Source organism: Musca vetustissima, unplaced genomic scaffold, assembly GCF_032173495.1.
Source record: "Musca vetustissima isolate MV318-11 ecotype Yass unplaced genomic scaffold, APGP_CSIRO_Mvet_v1 utg8222, whole genome shotgun sequence".
Classification (NCBI taxonomy): Eukaryota; Metazoa; Arthropoda; class Insecta; order Diptera; family Muscidae; genus Musca; species Musca vetustissima.
In genome coordinates, this window is record NW_026887855.1 from 344,574 (window position 1) to 369,480 (window position 24,907).

The window sequence follows — 24,907 nt, forward strand, 5'->3', positions numbered from 1 at the left end:
GGGAGATGTTGAATTCAGTCTGCAACGAATTCAACATCTCCTCGACACCAACTATGAGGGTGTGAATCACTAGTTTATAGTTGTCCAAAATCTCAAAAAAAAAAGCGGTACTTTTTGAAAAATTATCGGCAACGTTGTTTTACAAGGCGTAAAACACCTGAAAATCGACTTTTAATAATTTTTCTTAAAATATTTTTTTGAACAGCTTCTCACCTTGTAGTTACTTTAATGAATAGAATACAATTATAAATAACCACAAACATAACACATTCGATATATTTTTGGAATGCGAGAAAATGTTGTTCGTATTCGAGATTCATTCATTATTTTACAAACTTTTTTCATTCATTACGGATATTGGCTCTGGCATTTGTTTATTATAAAAGAGAGGGCTGTATTTTGTATGGTCCTCTATACAGCACAATATGCTTTCATATGGCGTTTGGTTGTAGGTGGTCAGCGGAACAGTGTACTGCATGTCATATCAATGTATATGTATTAGGGTTATGAGTTTTTTTTTTTTAAACGTACAATGAAATGAACTTTTGTCAATAATAGGACTTTTTTGTGAAAAAATAATGTTCTAATTTCTTTAATCATACATACAAATCAAAATCGGAAAAGTGTACATTTTATAACTTCCACGGAAGAAAAGCCACATAACTTATGAACAGAATGATGAGACATTGGTCATAGAAACCGATAAACATTTGACGTTCTTGTGTGCAATTCAGTGTAGATATCTTATTTTGAATTTAATTTCTTTGTATGGGACCCTGAAACCAATTCCCAATGGAAAACATTTCGTGGGCTTTATAGCTTGATATATTTGCTTACAATGAATCAAAAAAATCATAAATAAAAAATTCCTAGTGTTTTGTTGGTTAATCTTATGAATAACTCATCAAAATATGATACTGGGATACGAAGTCATAACCCTAATGTGTATATTTTCCACACGAAATTCATTCAACCAATTATGAATTATTGTTCTTTCTTTTAAAACAAACTCTACACAGTATAATTGTAAGGATCGAAAATTCCATAATACGAATACAATGAACACGATTTGACCAAGCAAATGTCCAACCATAAAGATCCGCAGCAGTGTGGCGTACAGATATTGCATGTGTAAAACCCGAGTAATCAAACTATACACATTTTTAGATATATTAAAATGTGACAATCATTTTCAGAATCATCGATAGGTCTGGAATATGCGGAAGTCCAATAAAACCTATAAAAACATTACCTAAAATTTGACGTTCTCGGTATAGGAATTTCCTATTTCAAAGATTAAACAAATGAGTTTGTGCTATTGCGACGATGGTACGAATAAAATAGGCACCTTCTCACCATTATAGTGTTTGTTGAACGTCCGTAAAAAAAGGTTTTGGAACAAAGCAAGTTCCAATTATTCCAATGCTCATGCAAAGAAACACTTTATATTATTTTTTTCAGATACCGGGATTCGAAAGCTGTTTGTGAAACACAATTGTTTAAAAGTATTTTTGTTTTGATATTCAATTGTAATTGAATCTTACAACAATTATCAATATTTTTCTGGGTTTGATTTAAAACATCATCGAGGAAGAAACAGACGTTTCATCATTTCTGATATACGCTTTTGAAAATATCTATATATCGGACGCACACGCACACATACATTAACACATGCTATATTTGGTAATATGCATTTAAAATTACATTTGAAACACTTTATTCGAAACACATTAAAATTCGAATTTTCACTTCTTTTATTTTATTTCACATCGGATGTTATCACAGATGATCTTCATACTATTTATATATGCTGCTGTACGTATGTCTATACATATTACACGTGCATACATATTTTATTGGTATAGCACAGCAAGTGCAGTTGTGGAAAACTGGAAGTTCTATGTTGCATCTGGCGCAGAACAATAAAGACACAGTTGGATGTACGTACAATCAGCAGTGGGACAACGAAGCGAACAATTTCTGCCAAAATCAATAAACAAAAAAATAGTGTTGTGAATGCTGCACGTACAGTGGCCATACTGACGGAATTTGGTATTTCTGTCGATTTGTTGAGAAACTACCGATTGCCAAATGCCACCGTATCGTTTTAAAAACAAAACAAAAAATCATCATTATACACAATCATATGCCAACAATGTGTCTAAGTATGTGTGCATGGATGTGTAAGAAGAATGACATGGTATGCGTGTCTGCGCTCCTAGTACTGAAGATTATCGCCGCTCGGAAGGCGGAAAGCATTTATCTACGCAGAAAGCGAAAATCCAAAAGCTTTTTAGTTACAATTTGGAAAATTTGGCCGACAAAGCTTTTATCTGGAAGTTCTGAGGCAAATATGTTTTAGCTTGAACTACCGGTAAAGTGGTCGGCATAGTACACGTTTTGGCAACCTACACAAGGATGAGACATTATAAACCCCTTCATTTTACTTCAAAACTGGCCCAGTTCAATGCAGAAAAATATAGCGAGGTGCCCCAGTGTACCTGGCGTTTCTGAAGCCTGAGACATTGCGCCCAGTTCACTCCAATCGGAGGAAGCTATGTTAATACAAGTTTCATACAATTGTAATGTTTCCGAATAACAAAAAACCAAATTTTCGGACGTAATAATATTTAACTATAGCTTCCATTCGAAATTATGTAAATTGTTGACGACATTCATTAAAATTGAACAAATAATTTGAAACTTACTTTGGTCTTGAGGTCAAATTGGGATCAGAAGTCTTCCGTTGGCTTCGGTTACGTTTGTGTGATAGGCGCTCTTTATACGATTCTGAACGGTTTACGGAGACTGGGGCACTTTTGTTTTGTTGATGTTGTTGTTGTAAACTGAAAATGATAAGCAAAAACATGTAAGATCAAAGATCTAAGACATATATATATATATATATATATATGCAAAAACATGTAAGATCAAAGATCTAAGACATATATATATATATATATATATATGCAAAAACATGTAAGATCAAAGATCTAAGACATATATATATGGTGTGCTTACCGTTCCCTACGTATCAAATTGCTCTCATTTGCGTCCTGCGCATTCACACTGCTGAGAGCCGATAAGGCACCTGATACACCTGCTGACGACGCAGCTCCCGCAACGCCAGTTGTTGCTACGGGCCCAAAGTTTGTTTGACCAACATCTGCGCTGGATGTGAGTCCTGTCGAGCCACCACCAACTGCGCCCAGACTTAAGTCGCCAGCATTAAAAGATGATTGCAAGTCACTTACATTCAGTTGGGCTGACGTATTTCCATTGGATCGAATTGAAATATTTGCGGCATCCGTCCTGCGGTCTGAAGGCTGTCTTTGAATTGACGTGGAGTTTAAACGTTCTAGAATTTCAAAGCAAAAATAAAACAATTAGCAATTATTACTTATTGCCAAACTAACAACTTAATTATGCTGAGGCTAACGAATGCCAACAACTGGACAAGTTACTCTAATCTTAAAAAACGGCCTAGTACTTCTACGACATGGGAACTTATCGGGAAATGAAGTACCAAATGATGCGGTATTCTTCTGAAGGGAATTAGTACCACGACGCCGGTAATATACATTATTACAAGAGACAAATATACTAACAACGAAGCTCTGAAATTTTGTTCTTAATTATTAATTACGTATGGGACAACATAAGGAGTGCTAAGAGTAAGAACTTTGCGAATTGCTCACCAACGCTTAACTGCCTAAAAATTTCGGGTTTGGTACCAGCCATAGAGCCGCTGTCACCTTCAGCGACATTTTTGAGTTTCCTATTATTCTTGTTTGTTACTTTTCGATTTTTATAGTTTGTGGTCGTCTCATTGATCTTTGCCGCCACTCTAGAGGTAAGAGAGGGGGAGTTTGGCTTCCGTTTAAACTGTGATTTACCATTGGTGTTAGACGTTTGCTGGTCGTCTTCGTGTAGCCGTTGCTCTTCGAGCTCGTCGCACGAATAAAAGGCCTCATCTTCGAAATTACCACTGCTTTTGCTGCTGTTTGAGCTATTGCGTTTCACCTTTTTAAGATCGATCGTCTCCAGGGACCTGTTTGATTCACCCGATTGCGAGGAGATAGAGTCATTTGATATTGACGATGGCTTCCTTGCTTTGACGGGCGGCTTAGTGCAATCTGACTTACTTCCGTAATTTTCATTACTATTTTTGCTGACGTCGTTGTTGATGTTGTTCAGAGAATGTTCGCAGAATGAGTTATCCAATGGCTTATTTTTAAGCAGGACCACGTTACGCTCTCCTTTGTAATCATTCACCTTAGGGCTCTTTGCAACAGCACTCTCATGGTTGCAATATTTTAAAGCGATTGGGAGAGGCTTACGCGTTGCTGCGACTTGTATTACAGCTGAGGCTGCTTCTGATATCGATCGGCGGCGAATGAGTTTAAAATCGTCGCTGCTCAGAAATTTTTTGTTGTTAACAACGAACTTAACTAAGGCTTGAAAATTCAAGTTACACTGAGAGCGAGGCGCTTTCTTTGTTTCCTTGGCCTCCTTATTTTTTTTCGATACCTTGTTCTCCTCGATCAGAGTTGTCGGTTGTTGATATACCCTGCGGCTACTACGAGAACGCTTTATGCTTTCTTTCTTCTCCAAATCGCCAATTTTTGTTTTTGATGAGCTTTTTTCAATGCGATTGTTGCGGAACTTGCGATCGGTGAGTAGAATTTTCTCCTTACCAGCATGTGGTACATTGTCCTGGATTATCAGACGGGCCCTATCACTGTGATCTATATCCTCATCTGTCTCGCTGTCGCTGTCCTCGCCATTATCATCTTCGGCCAAAAATTCTACTGACATAGCCGTAGTGTTTGGCGGAAATATCATAACATTTCTCAATGGCCCCTTGGACATGTTACTCTCCTCATCGGGGACATCGAAAGTAGGCGCTAAATGTTGATTACTAGAATGATATACATTTTTATACATTTTCTTTTTTGCTGTCTCTGAGTTTTTGACGGCTTTCATTGATGGTTTTTTTATGGAGTTATTGGCTTTGACGTCACTTAATGGAACTGGCCCAAAGTTCACTGGTTTCTCGGGCATGCCAGCATGCAATGCATTTCCCGTAGATATCTTGACGGTTATATCCTTTTCTTCCATTTCATCACATTCGTCTAAAGAGTGAGCTTTTTGTTGCTTTAGAAAAAATCTCGGCGAACTAGACCGTTTTCCGCTGCTGGGACTAGGAGTCGAGGACTTTCGTCGAAAACTTGCACGACGAAACTTTTCAAATTTCGATGACGTGTCGTCGTTTGTTTTCCCGTTCACCAAATTTAAATTACCCTGTGCATTGTTGTTGGCGTCCTCCGTTGAGGAACCACTGCCTTTCAGACGGAACCACATTCTTGACAAATCACTCATTTTCTCGCTTTTCACTTTTTTTATTCACACAATTTTAAAATATGCAATCGCAATTAATAACACATATTCACCGCTCTGGCTGAATTATTATGAATTATTATTAATAACATATACATATGTACATGTATGTTGCAACGAACACTTTACAAGACGTGGTTTTGCGAATTTAGTGTGTATGATGATCGGTTACTTTCGTGCATTTCGTTAATTTTGTGTTTACTTCGTAGGGCATTGTCATCCCTATAGAGGTCCCATTTGGGCGAACGAAATTCCAGAGACAAACATTGAAATTTACATTATTATGATCGATGGGTACGGCGCAAATATATATAAACTACTACAGCTGAATTAAAAAATCGTACGCTAATGAGATGTTGTTGTCGTTCGCACATATCGAAAAATACTAAAAATGAAAAGCTTTCGACAATTTCTTGCTCGGAAAAGCTGAATATAATTATATTTAAATTTAGATTCGTGTTTTACGGATGGCGTACCAGATATGAGGTTTTAATGTATGACCTCCATATATACGACAAACAAAAAGAAAAAGAGAGAGAGAGAGAGAGTAAGCGAAGAAATCTCGCACAAATAGATAGATCCCTGTTGACAGTGGCACAGGCAAGCCTATGGAATATTACACGAAAATGAGATGAAACTGCCAACATTTTAAAGGTCAAGTTTAATGAAATTCTGATTCAGCGACATATTTTTTTAATAATAAGAAATATTGGCCAAGACAATGGATGTACAGAAAAAATGTTTTTGTGCAACAGGCATACAGTGGATCAATATTAATGCAACATTTAACTATATATGTCATTTTAAAAATACCTTTTAATCTAATCGAAAATTATTATGAATTGTCAATCAATTTAGATGATGTGAATTGCACTATATGAAAAACCGCCTAACGATCTGTTTGTGCTTTGGCCTTAAGGATATTCGACCATTCGTCTATTTATTTGCAATACGCTTACTTTTCGAAGTTTACTAATACAAAAATAGCTATGACAATGTATGTATCCAATTGATAATGATAGCGGTTATCAATGACAAATTTCTTATCTCCGCTGGAGTAAAATTCGAATATTCAGTAACAAGCCAGCGCCAAAATAAAACAAAGGCAAATACAATGCCAAACAATGTTCATAAATAACCGAAAAATTCAAACATATTGCAATAAAAGCTAATACAGGAAAACTGAATAACCAGGTAACAGGTATGGAGGGGAAGCGGCGTACGCAAAGCCACAATACCCAATGAATGGGATATTCATTCGCTTTAACTGCACATGATGTCATCACACATGCCGTCGCTGTTCATTTACCCTTTTCGGGCTTGATGTTTTGTTAGAGAGCCCGAACATAACAAATGACGAATAAGCCGAATATAAATAAACAATTTTATTGCGATTTATGCTGGATATGTGCGGCAGCTAGATAGCACATTGTACACCATGGACATTGCGCCGCAAACGAACTTAACGGATTATTAGACAATTTATTTACAAATATGTTTGTAATCATCAAATGAACCCATTTTTACGTTACAGATTTAGTATTCCTTTTTCGCAATTCATGGTTGATTTTACTTTATGTGTTTAAGTTCCAGGACTCAGTTGAAACATATGTAAAGCACAACAACAATGATTTTGATATGCACTAAAACGCTAATTAAGCTTTCATCGAAAAATCATGATTTGTACTTGTTGTAAGTAGTGTTGACAAGCGTTCACTTTATCCCATCACAAAATTCAATAAAGTGCTTTAGCCAGACAGAACATATGTAATAATATGCCGCCATTGTTTTATTATTCCATACCAAAATTCCTAAATATCAATACACTGGAAACTTGCACAATAGCGCTGGGCAGATAGGGTGGATATCTGCTCGAACAATGTGTTGACGTCGTAGCTTCTACAGTGTTACAACTTTACAGTTTACGTCGTAGCGTCATGTGTCTACAAACTTAAACAAAAATAAACATTCTTGCTTTGCTTTGTATTTTTTTTTCAAATTCGTTAAACTACCTCATCATACAGTTCAAGTTCGGTTAAACTGGCGAAATACCGTGCACATTCAAGTGTTCTGCCGAAAATATTAAGAAATGATGTAACGAAACTGAATACTAACGAGTTTTGATAGGTAGTATTATTATTTGTTTGCTAATGGTGACGTATTACAAACAAAAATGTTAATCAACTAATACACCCATAAGTGTTTAAATGTGCCAAAAAGTCGCCGCCCGCAAAGAGCATGTCAATATGAAACATTCAGATTTATATGCTCCTGCTATATGCTCGAGCTCCTATGGAACTCATTCCGAAAAGAAGTCAAAACTGCGATATAAATAACTTGGCGGGTAATTTGGACTTAATTTTTTTTAATCTTGAGTAAAAATTAATGCAAAAATATATGCGTTCCTTTTTTGGAATAGCTCTCGCCCCATTTACGGTATTTTGAAGGAGCTGGCTTCATTTCCAACCGAAGCGGCTATAATTTCGTTTAAATACCTCCTCCTCACTGATTGTAATTACTGCTAAACGACGTACATTTTTCTTGTGGAAAATATTGAAACAGATAACATTTTTTATTTGAGAAAAGCAAATTGTTCGACTCTTGTGCTAAAAAATGAATGTGCAAATAACAGATTTCAATATGAGCTTAACTAAATTTTTCAACATTGCAATTATGTATTCCAAATCATGTTTGATGTTTGTTTTCACTTATTACGAAAAAATATATCAAGGCAGCATTGTCATATTCCCTGCATTTTCTATGATATGGGGTGGTCCACATTAGACGCATAGTCCACATTACCCGAAGTTACTCTACTGCGTTTTGTAAAAACGTGGCGTTTGCCATTAGCAGGTATGGGTTGTCGATTTTGTTTTGGAAATTCGATATAAATTGTGCCACGATTGCCAAAAATAATAACAAGAATCTACAATTGTGGTTTTTATTTTCTTATTGAAGGTTTAGTTAATAATGACAAAATTAAGAAAATTATGCGTTCTATCTTTTATCGTTAAATACGTTAGGGGAAAGATGCATATACACATGAATATGTTTATGGAGTTTTTCTCAGCGGCGTCTGTGACTACCTGTGGATGTATTTTACGTGCAGCACATCTAGTAAATAAATAAATTTCCAAATTTCGCGATTGCTACTAAAAATGGAAAACAAAATTTCCAAATTGCACGAAAGTAATTGCTAATTAATTTCGAATTCTTCTTTGAAAGCCAATCATTTCAACATTTTTATATCACTTATTTCACTGTTGCAATTTGCAGACACATACACTCATACACATATTTATATACAGTTATTTTTAATTATTATTTTTACAGAAACACTCATCAAAACAGTCAAAAATTAACAAAATAAATGGATTTCCGTGATCCATAGATCCTTTTCAATTTAAATGAGCTGTATACGCGTCTACGTAATTTGTCGAATACCAGCGACAATTTTTTATTTCTTTTTTTTCACTCTATAACCAAAACAATAAACTTTGGCGAATAGCGGCGCGTCACCGCATGGTATTGCAAATCGAGCTGAGCACCTACTAAAGAGGGCATAAATCGCCAAACACCAGAATGTGTAAATTCTCCAATTCTAGGAGCGCAAAAAGGGCATGGCGAGACGACAGACACGTTAGTTCGTTCGTATACAGAGGAATGTTTTCTTTAACGGAAGCATTTTTGGGTCTATGTGTCATCGCACACGATCAGTTTAACTATTGCTGAGAATATTTTAGATCGACACTCCGGAGCTTCCTTTGATAATTCTCTGTGCAAACGGAGAGAACAAGTGTTGTCGTTGTTCGGCTATGGTCATACCATCTTGTCTTATACATATCTCATTTAGGGCAGTTCGTTGTTTTGGCAGAATAAAAAACAAAAACAAATAAGGGAACAGTAATCGATAATATTGAAACTTTTTAAAGCTTTCTACTTTGGTTCGTGCCAACGGTAGTTAATCGACATTTTTAGCGTTGCCATTAATGACTTTTGACATTGAATACAACATGATCATACGATCCGGAGTTGTTCCCGGATCGTATGATACATATACATATATTATGAGAAATAACATTTTATTTATTTTATATTTTTTAACGCGGACAACAAAAAAAATACTTTTCATTTCATTTTTCAATTAATTAATTTTTCACAAAATTAGAATGCATTTTTCGTTTTTTCACAAAATTGTTTTTAGAAAAGAAACGAAGAAATATTTAACAAGTCCTAATACACAGGACTTGAATAAAACCAATTTAAACAAATTGTTCATTGACTATGTGACGACATATGCTTACCTTGACCTTGATGTTGCCCACCCCAGGGAAATTTCAGTAATCTTTTTATGCTCGGATTTCTGCGAACTGTAGGTGCAACCAACGGATCAATATCCATGATAGAAAATTACATTCCTTCACTCAGATATATACGTATTACTAAAAGTAGTCATGCACGCAAATATTCCTCTATTTAAGTTAAGAATAAATTTATTGGCATTAAGTCCTTTATTTTAGCCAAACAAAAAAACACACACCCACAAGAATATTCTTCGTATACGTTGCATTCCAAGTTACCGGCACCGAAAATAACCGCGTTAAAGTACCCATGAGTCGCTCAGCGTTTTCATAAAATAAAAATTTTCATAAAATAAATTTTCATTCAATAAAAATTCTTAGCAGTTTTATAAAGCAACACATGACGCGTCTCAACTGCTGTGTTTTGATCACTATAATCGATATCTCTTTATCTATAATCTTGTAATTCCCCTATTCTGCTATTCGACAATAGTTGTACAGATCGATCTTCACATAACACATATCAACAATATAAGAAATGTGGACGTTTATTAAATTTAATACATTAAAGCGGAACTGCTGTTTTTATTTGTTTTTTACTTTTTTATTTATTTATTTTTTTTGTAATCTTCGAAATTTCTTGTGCTATAAATACAATTCGTTTATATTTTTTTGTTATTCTTTTAAACGAAACTGGAAATGTAAACTATAAACCGATTTAAACAAATGAATTTTTTGTTTAAACATCATTGCGGTCAATGGGTGCTGATGTTGATGTTCGTTCACTATATCAAAACATGAATGAAGAACAAAGTCTGAGAAAATTTTCTGACGACAGCATTTTCACATTATTTGTAAGAAAATATTCGGCTGGAAGGTGAGTGGAGGAAGGCGATTTAAATGTCAGCAATTTAAATACTATACATAAATAAAACTATATCATTTATCGCGGCAGAGATTGGTAGAAAAATAGAAAGGAATTTCATAGGCTCAATGAAATCAATTTGTGTATACATAAATATACAGTCGAAATCGCTTATAACGACGATCAAGGGACCGGATATTTTGGTACTTATAAGCGAAAAGTGTTTTGATTAACCCTCGATTCGTTTGGAAGGTTTTTAAATATTTTTTTATTCAAAAAATCCAGCTGATTTGATTCCAACGTACTACTCGTGCCCAAGGTCTATATAAAGGTCATCCAGTAAATGTAGCTGATATCTACATTTTTTTTGAAATTCAAAAAATTGACATAGTTAAAATAAAAGTGCTGTGTAAAAAATTATTGTGCCCCAACAGGAAAATTGGGTGCGCATACAATTCGAAATTGTTCTTTAATAAATGTACTTCTGTATTCAATTTACTCAATCTGCTTGCTGGAAAGTTTAAGAAAGCAATTCTTTCTTCTTTACTGTCAAATCATATCATATTTTGAAACCTATGCATACATACAAAATTATGTTAGACGTAAAAACGAAAATATTAATATTTTGTCAACATTCAATTCAATTTTAATTTATATTATCTTTGTGGAGCACATTTGGACTATTTCAAGATTTTAAAGAAGATTTTCTAGTAAATTATCTTACAAATTATAAATTGTGTCGTGTTTTTTTTATTTAAAGGCGAAACAATTAGTTTTCGTTAAACTTAAGTTAAGTTTTGACGTAAAACTTAAGTTAAGTTTTGACGTTAAACTTAAGTTAAGTTTTGACGTTAAACTTAATTTTTCTCTATGAATTCGCTTACTGCCGACCTTATATAGACCTTGACCTCTATGTTATAAGTATGTGTTGCCTCAAGAGTTTGTAGCGGCACGATATATTGATTCTAGATCCTTTTCGTATATCGTTTATCATCTCTCAACTAGCAGAATCGTTCTAGTCATGTGTGTCCGTCTGTCCATTGTAATTGGCAATAAAATTATAACGACCCAAGTCAAATCTCGATTGAAAACCATTATTTGAAAACAAATTTTCTGCGTCGGCATCTTTCAATAATTACCTTTTTGAATTCTGGAGATTTTGAATGTAGATTCGGTTCTTGCCTAAGATGACTGCTATTGGTTTTGGTAGTGATTGGTTTATATTTACAGACCACAATTATGACCCGAAAACCACGAAATTAAAGGCAGAATGGGGGTTTGGCCAACGAATAAGTACGATCAAGTCAATATTTAGCGGGTCAAATTGACCAAGATTTTGTTTTAAAAATCTCAATTTAAGGCGAATTAAAATTTACAGCAATTTGTTTTGACATTTAATGTTACAGACAATTGGGTCGATTCAACTACCTAATACATCTACCTTGCTTTTGTTCGTAAGTTTCATCGTTAAAAAATATAGAAAAATGCCAATATTTTGCAAAATCAAGCGATATTCTCTTGTGTGGGCTATGAATAGCAGAAATTCGGGACTTTTGGATTTCGACCTTATAGCCAATATGTTGTTATAAACGATTTCGACTGTATATATAAAATTTTTTTGTATGCTAACATAAACACCTAATTCTACCAAAATGTATTAAAAGATGTAGTTCTTTGTTTCTGAAAAATAAAAGTCTAATATGAGTAAAAGTCAATTTTGACGAATAAAATAGTTTACATTATACTTTAGGAGTCAAAAATAATGTTGAAGGAGTTTGAAATTTAGACGGTATACACAAAATCGTCAACCATCAGGTCAAAACATATCTAATCAGTATACGCCTAATATTGGGGTTAAGAATGGCCTACTTCAGTAGTGAAAATGTACGCCGCCGAGTCCGCATGAAAGAAAATTACTATTACCTCATCAATTCAACAACAATGCAGCATTAAAATCAATAGGTTACTTTAATTTATTAAAGTCCATAAACTCATCCATTCACAAGGATAAACTATGTTACGGCCAAGTGTATGACCTAAAGTTTAATCTGAAAAGATTTTTTTCGCTATGAAAACTTTATCAATCTCATGGGGCCAGCAACGTACATACATATGCAATTTATGTTTGTTTCAGTTGCCGTTCCCCACTGATGGTGATAAAGATGCGTTGAACCGATGTAAAGAACTTTCCCAAACGGACAGAAATTGGCATTTGTTTACATGCCTACATATGGGGGGTATGTAAATATGTTGTGTGTGCAGCAACAAACATATTTACAGGAGCAATACGCACGATTTGCGTACTTCCATTGTAAAACAGTGCAATTTGCTGTCGGTCCAAACAAAAATATGGAAAATAACAATGGTCGCATGGATTATCCTGCATCGTTCAATTAGCCAAATCAACTATATCCACTTAAAATATGGAAACGTCAGAACAAACTTAAATTTATCTACTAATCTTAGCCACGTCGTTCCAAAATATAAATGGGGCTTATGCTGTTTATATTTCTATTAATTCTTCATTTGTTTACACGTTCGATTATATTATTTTATATATATAATATTATCACACCCGTCTCTTTTATTTATATTCCTTAAATTAGCGGTTTTTGTGTATGCCATGAAAGCTAACAAACGGAGCATCCACTATTTCGAACGTCCGTATTTGCCGTTTTTGAAAACACAACTGATTACTCGATTCACGACTGTCTGTTCGACTCCTTGCTATGGAGAAGTATGGGGCAGTGGTGAGTGATGCGTTGTTACTTTGCACTAGCATGGAGAATACAAATTGTAAACACACACATGCTCAGACGAAACTCAGTGAGCGAAGAGAATGCACTCCTCAACCTATTCTCTTATCTTTTTGGCAGCCACGTTCTCTTGTTTGTTGAAATATTAAAACGAGTGTTGCCATTATTTTCTTTTTCAAACAGTTCCTTTGTATTGCATATTTTTCAGTTCAAAGTTTATGTGCGAATGCAATAAGAGTAGCTTTTGTATAAAAGTTTCATTAACAGTAAACATCATGGCATAATTATGGAAGATAGTCTCATCTGAGATTTATAATGACAACCATTTTAATTTCTAACTCATCTATCAACTTCAAATAATATAAAAAAAAAATTTCATAAAGTGCTATGCATGTCGATTGGCATATTTTTTTAATAAATTAAAAGTTTATATTTTCTAAAGCTTTAAACTGTTTCGTGATGGACAAGTCTTTTTATCATTTCATACATATGTATATATATTTTAATCTTGTGGTCAATAAAAATCAATGTAATAAATATCTTCATTTTTTGATGCACATTGGTCTCAATATATAATTGTGGCTGTTACAATTTACATTTATATATTATATAGGCAGGGAACAAAATATTAAACAATATTAATAGTTTGGCCCTGAACACATGTTGTACGGAGGAAAGTTTCATTTCAATTTTCAAAACTTTATAATAGTCAAGGTTTATTCATAAGGTTAACAGGGATTGGAATTCGTAGTCTTCGTTGACTGTCAAATTTATTATTTGAAGAATAACTAAGCAAAAAATATTTTTATTTGAACCTAAATATATGTGCACATTACTATCATTACGTTTTCCTGCAAGATATTTTGAGTTTAAATGTTGATTGGTATTTCGCGATTAAAATGATGACAGCAAGAGAAGACTAAGGCATGAATTCGCCTGCCTGTTACCCTTATGAATAAACCTTGATAATAGTATAAAAGTGTCCTCAAATTAATTCAACATTAAAAAATCGAAAAATTATTTGACCAAATCATGACGTATCATTAATTGTTTAATTGAGTTGAATGTTGACAAAATGTTAACAGTTATGATTTGACGTTTAACATACTGTTGTATATAGGCAAGGTATATATATTAGCCCAGAAAACGCTGGAGAGTTTTTCTTCAAAATCATAAATATGATTTTTAAATATTAATATGTTATTTATAAATAAATATTATTGTATAAAATTTTATTTTAGAAATAAGCTAGGAGAGTATAGAACGTGATACAACAATCAAATAATTTATAGAAATTCACTGAGGTAACGGTTGTTTTCTAGTTGTTTGGATCATGCAAGGCACATATATTAGGTATTCGCATCAGCGAATTACTACAACAAAGCAATTTTTTAGTAACATTATATGTCAAAATTTGTAAACAAGGCAAATAATATTCAATTCGCCTTGACATTTCAAAATTTAGGCAAATTTGATTCAACCCAAGGTTTATTCATAAGGTTAAATTTGAAGAATAAATAAACAGAAATTATTTTTATTCGAACTAAAATATACGTGCACATTACTATCATTACGTTTTATTGAAAGATATTTTGAGTTTTATCCTGTCCTGGTTGGTATTTCGCGATTAAAAAGTTGACAGCAAGAGAAGACTAAGGCATGAATTCGCCTGCCGGTTAACCTTATTAATAAACCTTGAATCAACCAATCCAAGGTCTATAAAATAGGTCATTCAGTAGGGCCAGCTCAATGTTTATTCTTAAGGTTAACAGGCAGGTGAAACCATGCCGAATCTTGTTGTCAACATCGCGAAATCGGGAAATACCAACCAGAATAGGATAAAAACTCAAAATAACATTCAGGAAAACGAAATTATAGTAATGTGCACATACATATATGTATTTTGTTTCGAATAAAAATATTTGTTGTTTATTTATTCTTCAAACAATAAATTTTACAGTCAATGAAGACTTCAAATTCGCCTCCCTGTTAACCTCATGAATAAACCTTGGGCCAACTGCTATCTACATTTTTGTCAAAATATTTGATTTGTAATATAAAACATAGTTGGCTATCAAAAGTATGTAAAATAATTTTTCTATTTCAAAAACAAACGTTGAAAACAAGGTTTATTCATAAGGTCAACAGGGAGGCGAATTCGAAGTCTTCATTGACTGTCAAATTTATTGTTTGAAGAATAAATAAACAAAAAATATTTTTATTCAAACCAAAATATATGTGCACATTACAATCATTAAGTTTTATTGAAAGATATTTTGAGTTTTATCCTGTTCTGGTTGGTATTTCGCGATTAAAAAGTTGACAGCAGGAGAAGACTAATAATACGTTTACATATAACCGGATTTCCTTAACCCAGTGGGTTTCAATTGTTAATTCTTTGCATATATGTCAAATAAATCCTCATAAAGTAGGTTAACCCGGTAAAAAGTTGTAATGTATATGCCGTTTAAGGCATGAATTCGCCTGCCGGTTAACCTTATTAATAAACCTTGTTTTGTTCGAATAAATTTTTTGTTTATTTATGGGTCGATTACGGATGGCAACCAGTTGCTTCAGTTGCTTCAAATAGAATTTTTCGGCAACCATTTATTTCTGGTTGCTGTTTATAATAACTGAACTTTGTAGGCTTCCCATAATGGTTAATATTACTACAAAAGAACAATTTGCCCGGATGGAAGCTCACCCAAATGTAGCACGTGCGGACTTTTGGTCAAACCAAAGCCACTATGTGTGGAAGGCCATTTCAGAAGACCTTAACTGCTATGGCCCACCAACACGCATTCCAAATAAATGACATAAAGTGGCGAACATCTTCTTTTGGATCCATGATATGTACGTGTGTATAATCAATACATCCGAACTTAGTTTTCAAAAAAAATGTTGTTCTTCCCTTTTTCCTCCTCCGTTAATTTGTATACAATCAAAATTTTACACAGTTTTTCCTCTATTAGCCGGATAACTTCGGCGAAAACCACCGACATTGTCGGTTGAGCCATGTCAAGGCCCCATTATTCTTCAAACAATATATTTGCCAGTCAATGAAGAATTCGAATTCGCCTCATTGTTAACCTTATGAATAAATGTTGATTCAAACCAAGGTTTATTCATAAGGTTAACAGGCAGGCGAATTCATGCCTCTTGCTGTCAACTTTTTAATCGCGAAATACCAACCAGAACAGGATAAAACTCAAAATATCTTTCAATAAAACGTAATGATAGTAATGTGCAACCAGAACAGGATACAAACTCAAAATATCTCTCAGGAAAACGTAATGATAGTAATGTACACGTATATTTTGGTACGAATGTTTTTTTCAATGATTTTGACGTTGTAGCAAAAATAAATACAGAAGAAATTTTACACATCATAAATGTACCCACGGGAAAAAAGAGAGTTAGCTATAAAACGGACACAGACCACTGTGCGCATATCTATGGGAATTTAGTACATAAGCACCGACGTAAGAAGCTTAGTTTAACTTCGACGTTGAATTAATGTAGACGCTTTTCCTCTACAATAACTTTTGTGTAAGATTCGTGTATAAATTTGTTACCAATTGATTTCGATGGCAATCGAAATATTGGAAAAATAAACAAAAATAAAACATAAACATAAACAAATGTTTTCTCATTGACCTTCAGGCGAACCATGATCAATAAGCATTAGCATTTACCAGGTCAACTATAAACAACAGTTAACATATTTTGTAAATACTTTATTGGGCATTCATTGTTATGATGGAAATTTCCAAGAAGAAAAAATCTTGCTAAAGGTTAACAAAATAGTAGATCTTGGCTTGAAATAAGTTGAATGCTGCCTTTACTGGATGACCTAATACATATGTCATGTTTAAGTGGAAATTTAAGTTTATATTTAAATTTAGATATTTTATGCGTACATATGTATGTATATATACCGTCTCAACTTACCACTTGCAAAATCCAATGGAGGATCAAAATCATCCGGGTCTTGTCGTTGACGTTTGTCTGAAAAGAAAAAAATATGTATTAGGTCTTATATATTTCATTCGATTTGTCCAAGTAGTACCTCCACTTGCGTCTACTGACGTTTTTGGACGAATTTTTCCCATAATCAATTTACTTATTTTGCTGTCATTGTTCATATCCTTATCTTTACGCTTCGCCTGAGGTAATGGGCCTGGGCAATTTTCCTCTAATATTTTCGAACAAGGACGGTGAATATTTAATTTACAGTCTGTCAGAAAAAAGAAGAAATGCATACGATTAATTAAAATGGCATAACCATGAGTTTTGTTCCTATGTATATTTTGTTGTGTTATTCCTTTCGTTACCTGTACAATGGAAGCCTTGTGGACTAACACCCCATATTATCGTCTGACAATGATTACAGTGGGTCACCTCATAGTATTGTCTCAATACTAGTGGATGACCACGAACAATCATCTGAAATGAGAAATAAATGGAGTTAAATGGATTCTATGTGCGTGATGTGTCTTATGAAATATTGCCGAGGTACAGCGATATTTACCTTTCCTTTTTTGCCCATTAAACGTGACTTGAAACTTTTCTCACGGCTAACGAAATGATGAACCCGATCTATAATGCTGTTTGGATGGGACCTAGTTATAAATATCCGATGTATAACTGTGGATAAAGCAGAACAGAGAGCCAGCTTTGTTGGATCCTCGGCAGGGAGATCTTTTTCGTATTCATCACTAATGGAATAGGTACACGTCAAATAATTTCAGTTGCCAGAGGCAAATATGGAAAATGCGACTTACATTAAAATTTGCAATTTTTTCATTAGGGTATCTTCGAAAATTTGCAGTTCTCGTTGTTTGTCACCTTTAGCCTCCGCCAGTTGGGCGTCTGTAGGCCCGTAAATGGTTCCCAAGCCAGCTGTCCGCTTTTGTTGAAACTCTCTTAGTTGCTCACAGATGACATCCCTTGCTTTCTTACGGCTTTTCCAAAAAACTTTTCTCAAAATTTCCACCTTGTCGAACTCGTTTTGGAGCACAGCGTCCACTTCCCGGGCTAGCATCTCGTCTTGACGATACCAAGACAACGGTGCACGAGGCACCAGGAAGGTCGAGTGAATTTCATACACCCATTTGCGCATGTCCTTAGCGGTACCTTCCTTGTAGAGACCCGTTATCAGATAAAATAACAATGGTGCTGGTTCTGAATTTGAGAGAACGAAATTTAAAAATACTGCCAAAAATGCAACGTTCTCGCTTTCCAATAGACGTTGCAATGAATTGAAGGGCCCATTCTCGTCTATAAATGGACTTTCTTGATCGGAGGCATCTTCATCTTCCATCGAAATGATTTCCTTTTGGGTACAATTTGTCTGGGCCGCTTGTATACGACTGGAATGTGGTAAAGGTGGTGGTGAAATGGCTACACCCAGAGGAGTGAACTGATGAGATTCAATACAAATTCCGCTCGTCGGTGAACCGCCATGTTCATGAAGGTTGTCCTCATTGCCAGAAAGGCTGGCGGAATGCGCATGTCGATAAGGCGGGGGCGGTGTACCTGGCGGTGTTACTTCGTCGTCCTTTTCAATTAACTCCCACGAACCGGAATTGGTCTTTATATGACGATCTAAAACAATTTCACACACATCGATTATCATTTTTCAAAATGTACATTATATTGAAGATTACAACGCTGCTTACCCGGATGTCTTGGATGAATATTTTCCGGTGATGACACCACGCGTCTGTGTTTGCTCATATTGTTGACATTCTGCGGCGTTTGTCCCAATACCTAGAAAACCAGAAACAAATAATAAATCACGACATTTGTTGACGTCCCATTAGACCACCATGGATTCCCTCATGCTCGAGTACTAGTTCGCTCGCATGCAAGTTCACCATTCTTAAAACACACAGAAAGAAAACTAGAATGTTACCCTCTCACTGTACCAAACTGGGCACATTCAACTTGTGTAGGATACTAAAGCTACTTGCAAACGGGTGCACTTTATACTGACTTTATGAAATACTCGGTTATAACTACAGCAGTATAATAACTTGGTAGCAATGCCGATAATAACACGTTTTGATGATCAATTTGTACAGATATTTTATGGTATTTTAAAGCTAACGAATCTAGAAGTTAGTAGAGTATATCTTTCGTTCGATAGTGCAAGCTTAAAGACGTAGTAATAAGCGTAATAGGGTGTAATGCAAGATGAAACACAATGGTAGCAGTTATGGAAACAAATACAGTTAACTCTCGGCTCAAGCTACATTTGTATAAAAGCATTAAATACTACTACAGTCGAAATCGTTTACAACGACTTATCTAAGCGACGCGAGACAAGTTCTGCCTTTGATTTTATATCGTTTATAACGACATATCGCATATAACGAGAAATTTTTCCGGTCCCTTGCCCGTCCTTATAAGCGACTTCGACTGTATTTATTTTGTATTCCAATGAACATTTAAACTCGTCCAAAAATTCACATTAAATGATAATATGGAAGATGGTGTTAATTATCTACAATATTCAAAATGTGCTTATAATTATGTGTACATAGTAATGAAGTATATGAGAAACCACTTCCGCTTTTAGTAATACATTTCTCATACGATATAGATTTTCTTTTTGAGAGAGATAACAGCGGAGATATTTACCGTCTTGTTAGACATGTATACAATACAGCGAAGAAGAATTTGTATGCATGTTGAGTACCCAGATACCAGATTTCATTTTAAAGATAATGTTGCTTGATTGTATACTTACAGCTGCATTAGAACCGCCAGTTGCAGTGATATGCATTTGCTGGTGTTGCTGATGTTGTTGTAATTGTTGAACGATGTTGGGTCTTTGCGAAAAAGGAAATGCAGCGGACATATTATCCCGATGTACTGGTGTACATGTCGAAACAAGTGGATATTGCATTAGAGTATCGACACTATTCGGTGAAGGCCGAAGAGATTGTTGTGGCTCTTCAAGCAAACCTGGCTGTCGGGGTGGAAGCGGCGGAGGCAATTCGTCCAACTGAGTGTCGTCGCTGCAAGAATTGTGGTGGGAACCGGCACTTTCCATTTGAAGGAACATCTGTGTTGACATTTTTGGGTCAGATAGAGCTTTGGTTTTGGCCTTGGAACGCTTTGATTTGTTGTTTGCATTCTGTGGAGAGTTACTGGCTGACTGCAAAGTCGGCTGGGGTGAATGTCTTACAGGCGAATTCGTACCACCTCCTGCTCCATGATCCAGATCGGATATAGGCGAAAAACTGTGGTTATTATTCGAAGCATCCAAATGCATTTGACGCGGCGGATTCCTCTGAGGTAGGGGCGGTGGAACATCATCCTCTTCGATCACATTCTTCGTCTGCGACGAGTACTTGTTTTTACCTTTGGACGCTTTCGACGATCCCTTAACGGGTTGGTGGTGCAAATGCTGCTGGTGTAAATGAAACAGTTGCTGAGCAGAATTTCTTTGCTGCTGCATCTGTTGCGGACTGTGCAGGGACTGCGACATATTTAAGTGCGGTCCAGAGGAAGTAGCCATATTACCCGGAGCCGTGGAGGAAATGTTGTCCGCGAAAGATGTGGTATGTAAAAAATCCGTAGTATTATTAAGAGGAGCGGCTATTAAATCTTTATCAACTTTATTTCTACGTCCACCCAACGATAAAGACGACAGCGAACGCGGTAACAAAGACAGAAATGCTGGTGATGATTGTGAGGCTTGTGGTGTTGTGGCTTGATTGTTGTGATTTTGGGAATGGTGTGGGTTAAGATGTGTAGAAAATTGTGGTGATGTCGACTGATTGGAGGAAGACGAAGACAAAGGATGCAACTGATTTGGCGACATTAAACCTACAGTTTTACCATTATTATTCGCCATAGCCTGTAACTTAACCGTTGGTTTATCCTGTTAATTGAGAAAAGATATGCATGATATGTTCGGACGTGTATCGTTTGTGTATATATAATTGGTTGATTGATGTAGGTATGAATAGTGAATGAACTGCTTGGAAAATTACGAAAAGACGACACTTCTTTCAATTAATAATGCTCGGTTAGGGATGTTATATACATGTGTTGGTGTTATGTGTAAATAATTGGAAAAAGTATAACGCCATGAAAGGTTATTTTTGTTTTTGATCGGTAGCGTCGCGGCATTGAACATATTTGCGGACAATTGATTGCGTTAATTAGGATATTTTAGTGTAGCAAGCATTATGTAACCAATCTGGCCTGTGAATATACCAATTGGTGGTTAATTTCAATCAAGCGGACAGTTTCAAGGGTAAGAAAAAAAGGGATCCAGAGGATACATGTTTAAAGGGTGGCTCCTACACAACTATAGGGACAATTCCCATCAAACGTGGTGAATTTGGATAATTTTAAATGTCAGATTGTAAATTACAATTGCTGTGGATATTGTTAATGCCGGATGCATTAATCTCAAAAATAATAGTCAGAACTACTACTAATTGTGGGCGATGGGAATTCAAATTGGAAGGAAGGTGTCTTAGCACATTATACACACGTACATAACTGTACGGAAGGTAAGGAATGGAATCGCAGGACTTTGGCCATAATCTTATTTTTTTTACTCACCTCTGCTCCAGCACATCGCAATTGTTCCCGCAATGTCTTTATATTTGCTTCAGATGTCTTATAACCTGCATTATTGGTATCTCCCTTTAAACGCTCCAAATTTAATAGTTCTTGTTCTAGCATCTTTTGTAGAGTTTTTATTTTGTAAGTTTCCATTTCACGCCGTTTGATACTCTGTCAACAGAAAAACATATTAATTTCGGTGGGAAGCAGATTTATCACTAAAAAATAAATAAAAGATGATTACATCAACAGGTTGAGGTCCAGTTATAGAAGCCGTTCGATCCCTTCCCAGGACTGGTGTGGATGGCACAACACTTGCTGATGTAGGACGGGCCATTTGTTGGCTCCGTTTAACGGCTAATTCAACAATCGTAGAAGCTGTAATTCGAACAAAAACACAGACATTTATATTGATTTTAATTTCAGGCAAATATATATATATATATATAAACATACATATATTCAAACAATTTTGAATATTCAAACAAGAATGTATAGTTTTTAGGTATTAATTTTGTAGGTAGAATAGAAATTCGAATGTATGTATAGATAGGCATATATGTAGTAACAGTTCCCATGGAACTACTACTTATTTTCCAAATATTAAATTCATTCGTTTATACTTTCAGGTGGATGTGACGACATATTTCACTTTAATTGACTTTTACATGAAGACGTATGTGTGCCGTTTATTGTTCAACCTGTTTTACAGAGTAATTGTCAAAGTGTCGTCCCCTCGTAAAACAATTAACTGCTGGAAAAAAAATCTATGGGCAATAATGTGTTGTCCCCGTATACATGTTAATGAAGCATCTTTATTGGCATGTATTTGTATTAGGGATATCATTTATGCATAAAACATATTTGTAAACATGTATGATATCATTTTTGCAATTTTGATGTTATAATGATAACCGTGTGATCGTAAAGTAGGGTGTCGTAAAATCAGTAATATTGTTCCTATTAGTATAGGACAACTGTTATTTTTATTCCGACCTTGCCGACAACTAACAATATACAAATGAGAAGTTTCAGTTATCGACAATATCCCGAAGATACACCTAATGTCTAGATTAGGTGGTCAATTCGATTTCTCCATGTGGAGGCTACTCTTTTGAAATGTTATTCAAAATATTTAAATTGTAATTTGTTGATTCCAATTGTTATTCGTCAAATTCAGTTGTAATTTGCAAATGGACTTCGCGTATTATGTTTCCACTCGATTTCAAATTGATTAATTAATTCAATTTGTAATCGAAGACATTTCTTTTGTAATTGAAATTACTTCATTTGTAATTCAAATGATTACATTTGCAAATTAATACCTAATTTCAATTGGAAAAGTATTTTTTAAAAATGGAATTTTCGATTTTCAACTAAAATCGAACACACTACAAGTGTGATAATTTCAATAGCATATCTGTAGAATTGTAGAACTTATCATAACTGTCAGAGCACATCCGACGAGCGAGTTTATTTTTGTTGGACTGTCAATAGTTTCTTTCGTTGCACAACTCGCAATTGTATTCCCTTTAAAATGTGGCTTAGAGTTGGAATTCGCATTTTATATACCCGCCGTCATTTGTGTTGCTTAAGTGCTTCATTTCCATTGAGGGAGGCGAAAGGGATAATAGTAGAAAATTAATAACGAAGAGTAGAACGCGTCCACTTCATACATATGGAATATGTACGTAAACGCAAAATATACAATATGTAGATACGACACCCGACCGAAGATAAAATATTGTATGCATTTTGAAATTGACCCGCTTCCAATGTCTTTCTTAGATAAGTGTGTTGAATCAACCGCTGAATCCTATTCACTTAAAAGTGTACGCGTAATAAAGAAACATATATGCAGATGTTTGTATGATCACAAACGTTACATGCGCTTATAAATATATTGAATTTACCTTTGATCAAGCTAACAACGGTTGGATGTTTCTCCGAACGGACTTCTGTACCATTTACCTTTTAGTAGAAAGATGGAGATTTTATATTATTTTCTATACTAATTTGTCAGCCACAGCTAATTATTTACCTTCAAGATCATGTCGCCTGCCACCAGACCAGCAATTTGAGCAGCGCCACCAGGTTTCACGCTTTCAACAAACACTGGATTGTCACCAGAAACCTGAATGTTATTATAATAACAATAATATCAATTCATCTATTAGTTTCCGAGTTTAATGCAGACATGCTTAGAAAGCAAATCCACCAGCAGTATTATTAGTATCATAAATATCTATGTAGATGGAACACTTACCTTCATTCCGTACCCATTCTCGTCCTTTCTTACGGTTAAGGTTAGAAATTGGAAATTTTTGGGCGATTCCCCAGACGCAGGTGATGATATTTGAGAGCGACGTGTATTGGCCGCCATATTGAGGCTATTGCGTTGTCCGCCGCCGTTCGTGGTAGAGAGACCGAGAGAACCGCCACTGTTAACGCTATTTCCACCCGCCATTAAGTTGGTGTGGCTACTACCAAAAAAGTGAGCATTATTATTGTCCACTGTGGTCGGCGAATAAGAAGCCTTTCCTTTATTTTGATAAGCCACTGGAAGGGGCGGGGTCTGAGGAGGTATACCTGAAATTGGCGGAGGCTGAAAATTGCTGTAGCCTAAGGCACTTGCTAATGATGGCGATCTTGGAATTTTTGACTTGGAAGCTTTTGAAGATTTCGTTTTGCTAGATTTGTTGTTATTTAGAGCACTTTTAACTTGTTTTGGCAAAGGTAACTCAGGCACCACGTTATTATTGTTAGACGTTTTTGTGTCTCTCGTTGCAACTGGACACTCAGACAGTGGAACTGGGTTGTCACTATTAGAGGAAAGTATCGATTGATTATTGGCTGTTGATTCTTCAGGTAAATCTTGAACTTCGTCATAATCATGTTCGTCAGCACCAAAATCAATCAACCTGCAGAAAATATATATATATATAAAGAATGAATAGTAAATAGCATTATTTAATCGATGTCTAGGAGTAATG

The 24,907-nt window shown here is 35.1% G+C and overlaps 1 protein-coding gene across 1 annotated transcript in view; it reads right to left on the reverse strand.

Annotated features, from left to right (window-relative positions):
* Positions 1–24,907, reverse strand: part of LOC133335632 (uncharacterized) — a 47,035-nt gene that overhangs the window by 20,531 nt on the left and 1,597 nt on the right. Inside the window, exons 2-15 of the mRNA XM_061543942.1 lie at positions 24,181–24,835; positions 23,956–24,048; positions 23,828–23,885; positions 22,159–22,292; positions 21,912–22,085; positions 20,080–21,219; positions 19,007–19,097; positions 18,110–18,932; positions 17,857–18,043; positions 17,660–17,771; positions 17,395–17,562; positions 17,277–17,333; positions 3,025–3,361; positions 2,712–2,849 (exon numbers count right to left, since the gene is read on the reverse strand). Of these exons, the coding sequence (XP_061399926.1) occupies positions 2,712–2,849; positions 3,025–3,361; positions 17,277–17,333; positions 17,395–17,562; positions 17,660–17,771; positions 17,857–18,043; positions 18,110–18,932; positions 19,007–19,097; positions 20,080–21,219; positions 21,912–22,085; positions 22,159–22,292; positions 23,828–23,885; positions 23,956–24,048; positions 24,181–24,835 (4,167 nt within the window). The remainder of the gene's footprint in view (positions 1–2,711; positions 2,850–3,024; positions 3,362–17,276; positions 17,334–17,394; positions 17,563–17,659; positions 17,772–17,856; positions 18,044–18,109; positions 18,933–19,006; positions 19,098–20,079; positions 21,220–21,911; positions 22,086–22,158; positions 22,293–23,827; positions 23,886–23,955; positions 24,049–24,180; positions 24,836–24,907) is intronic.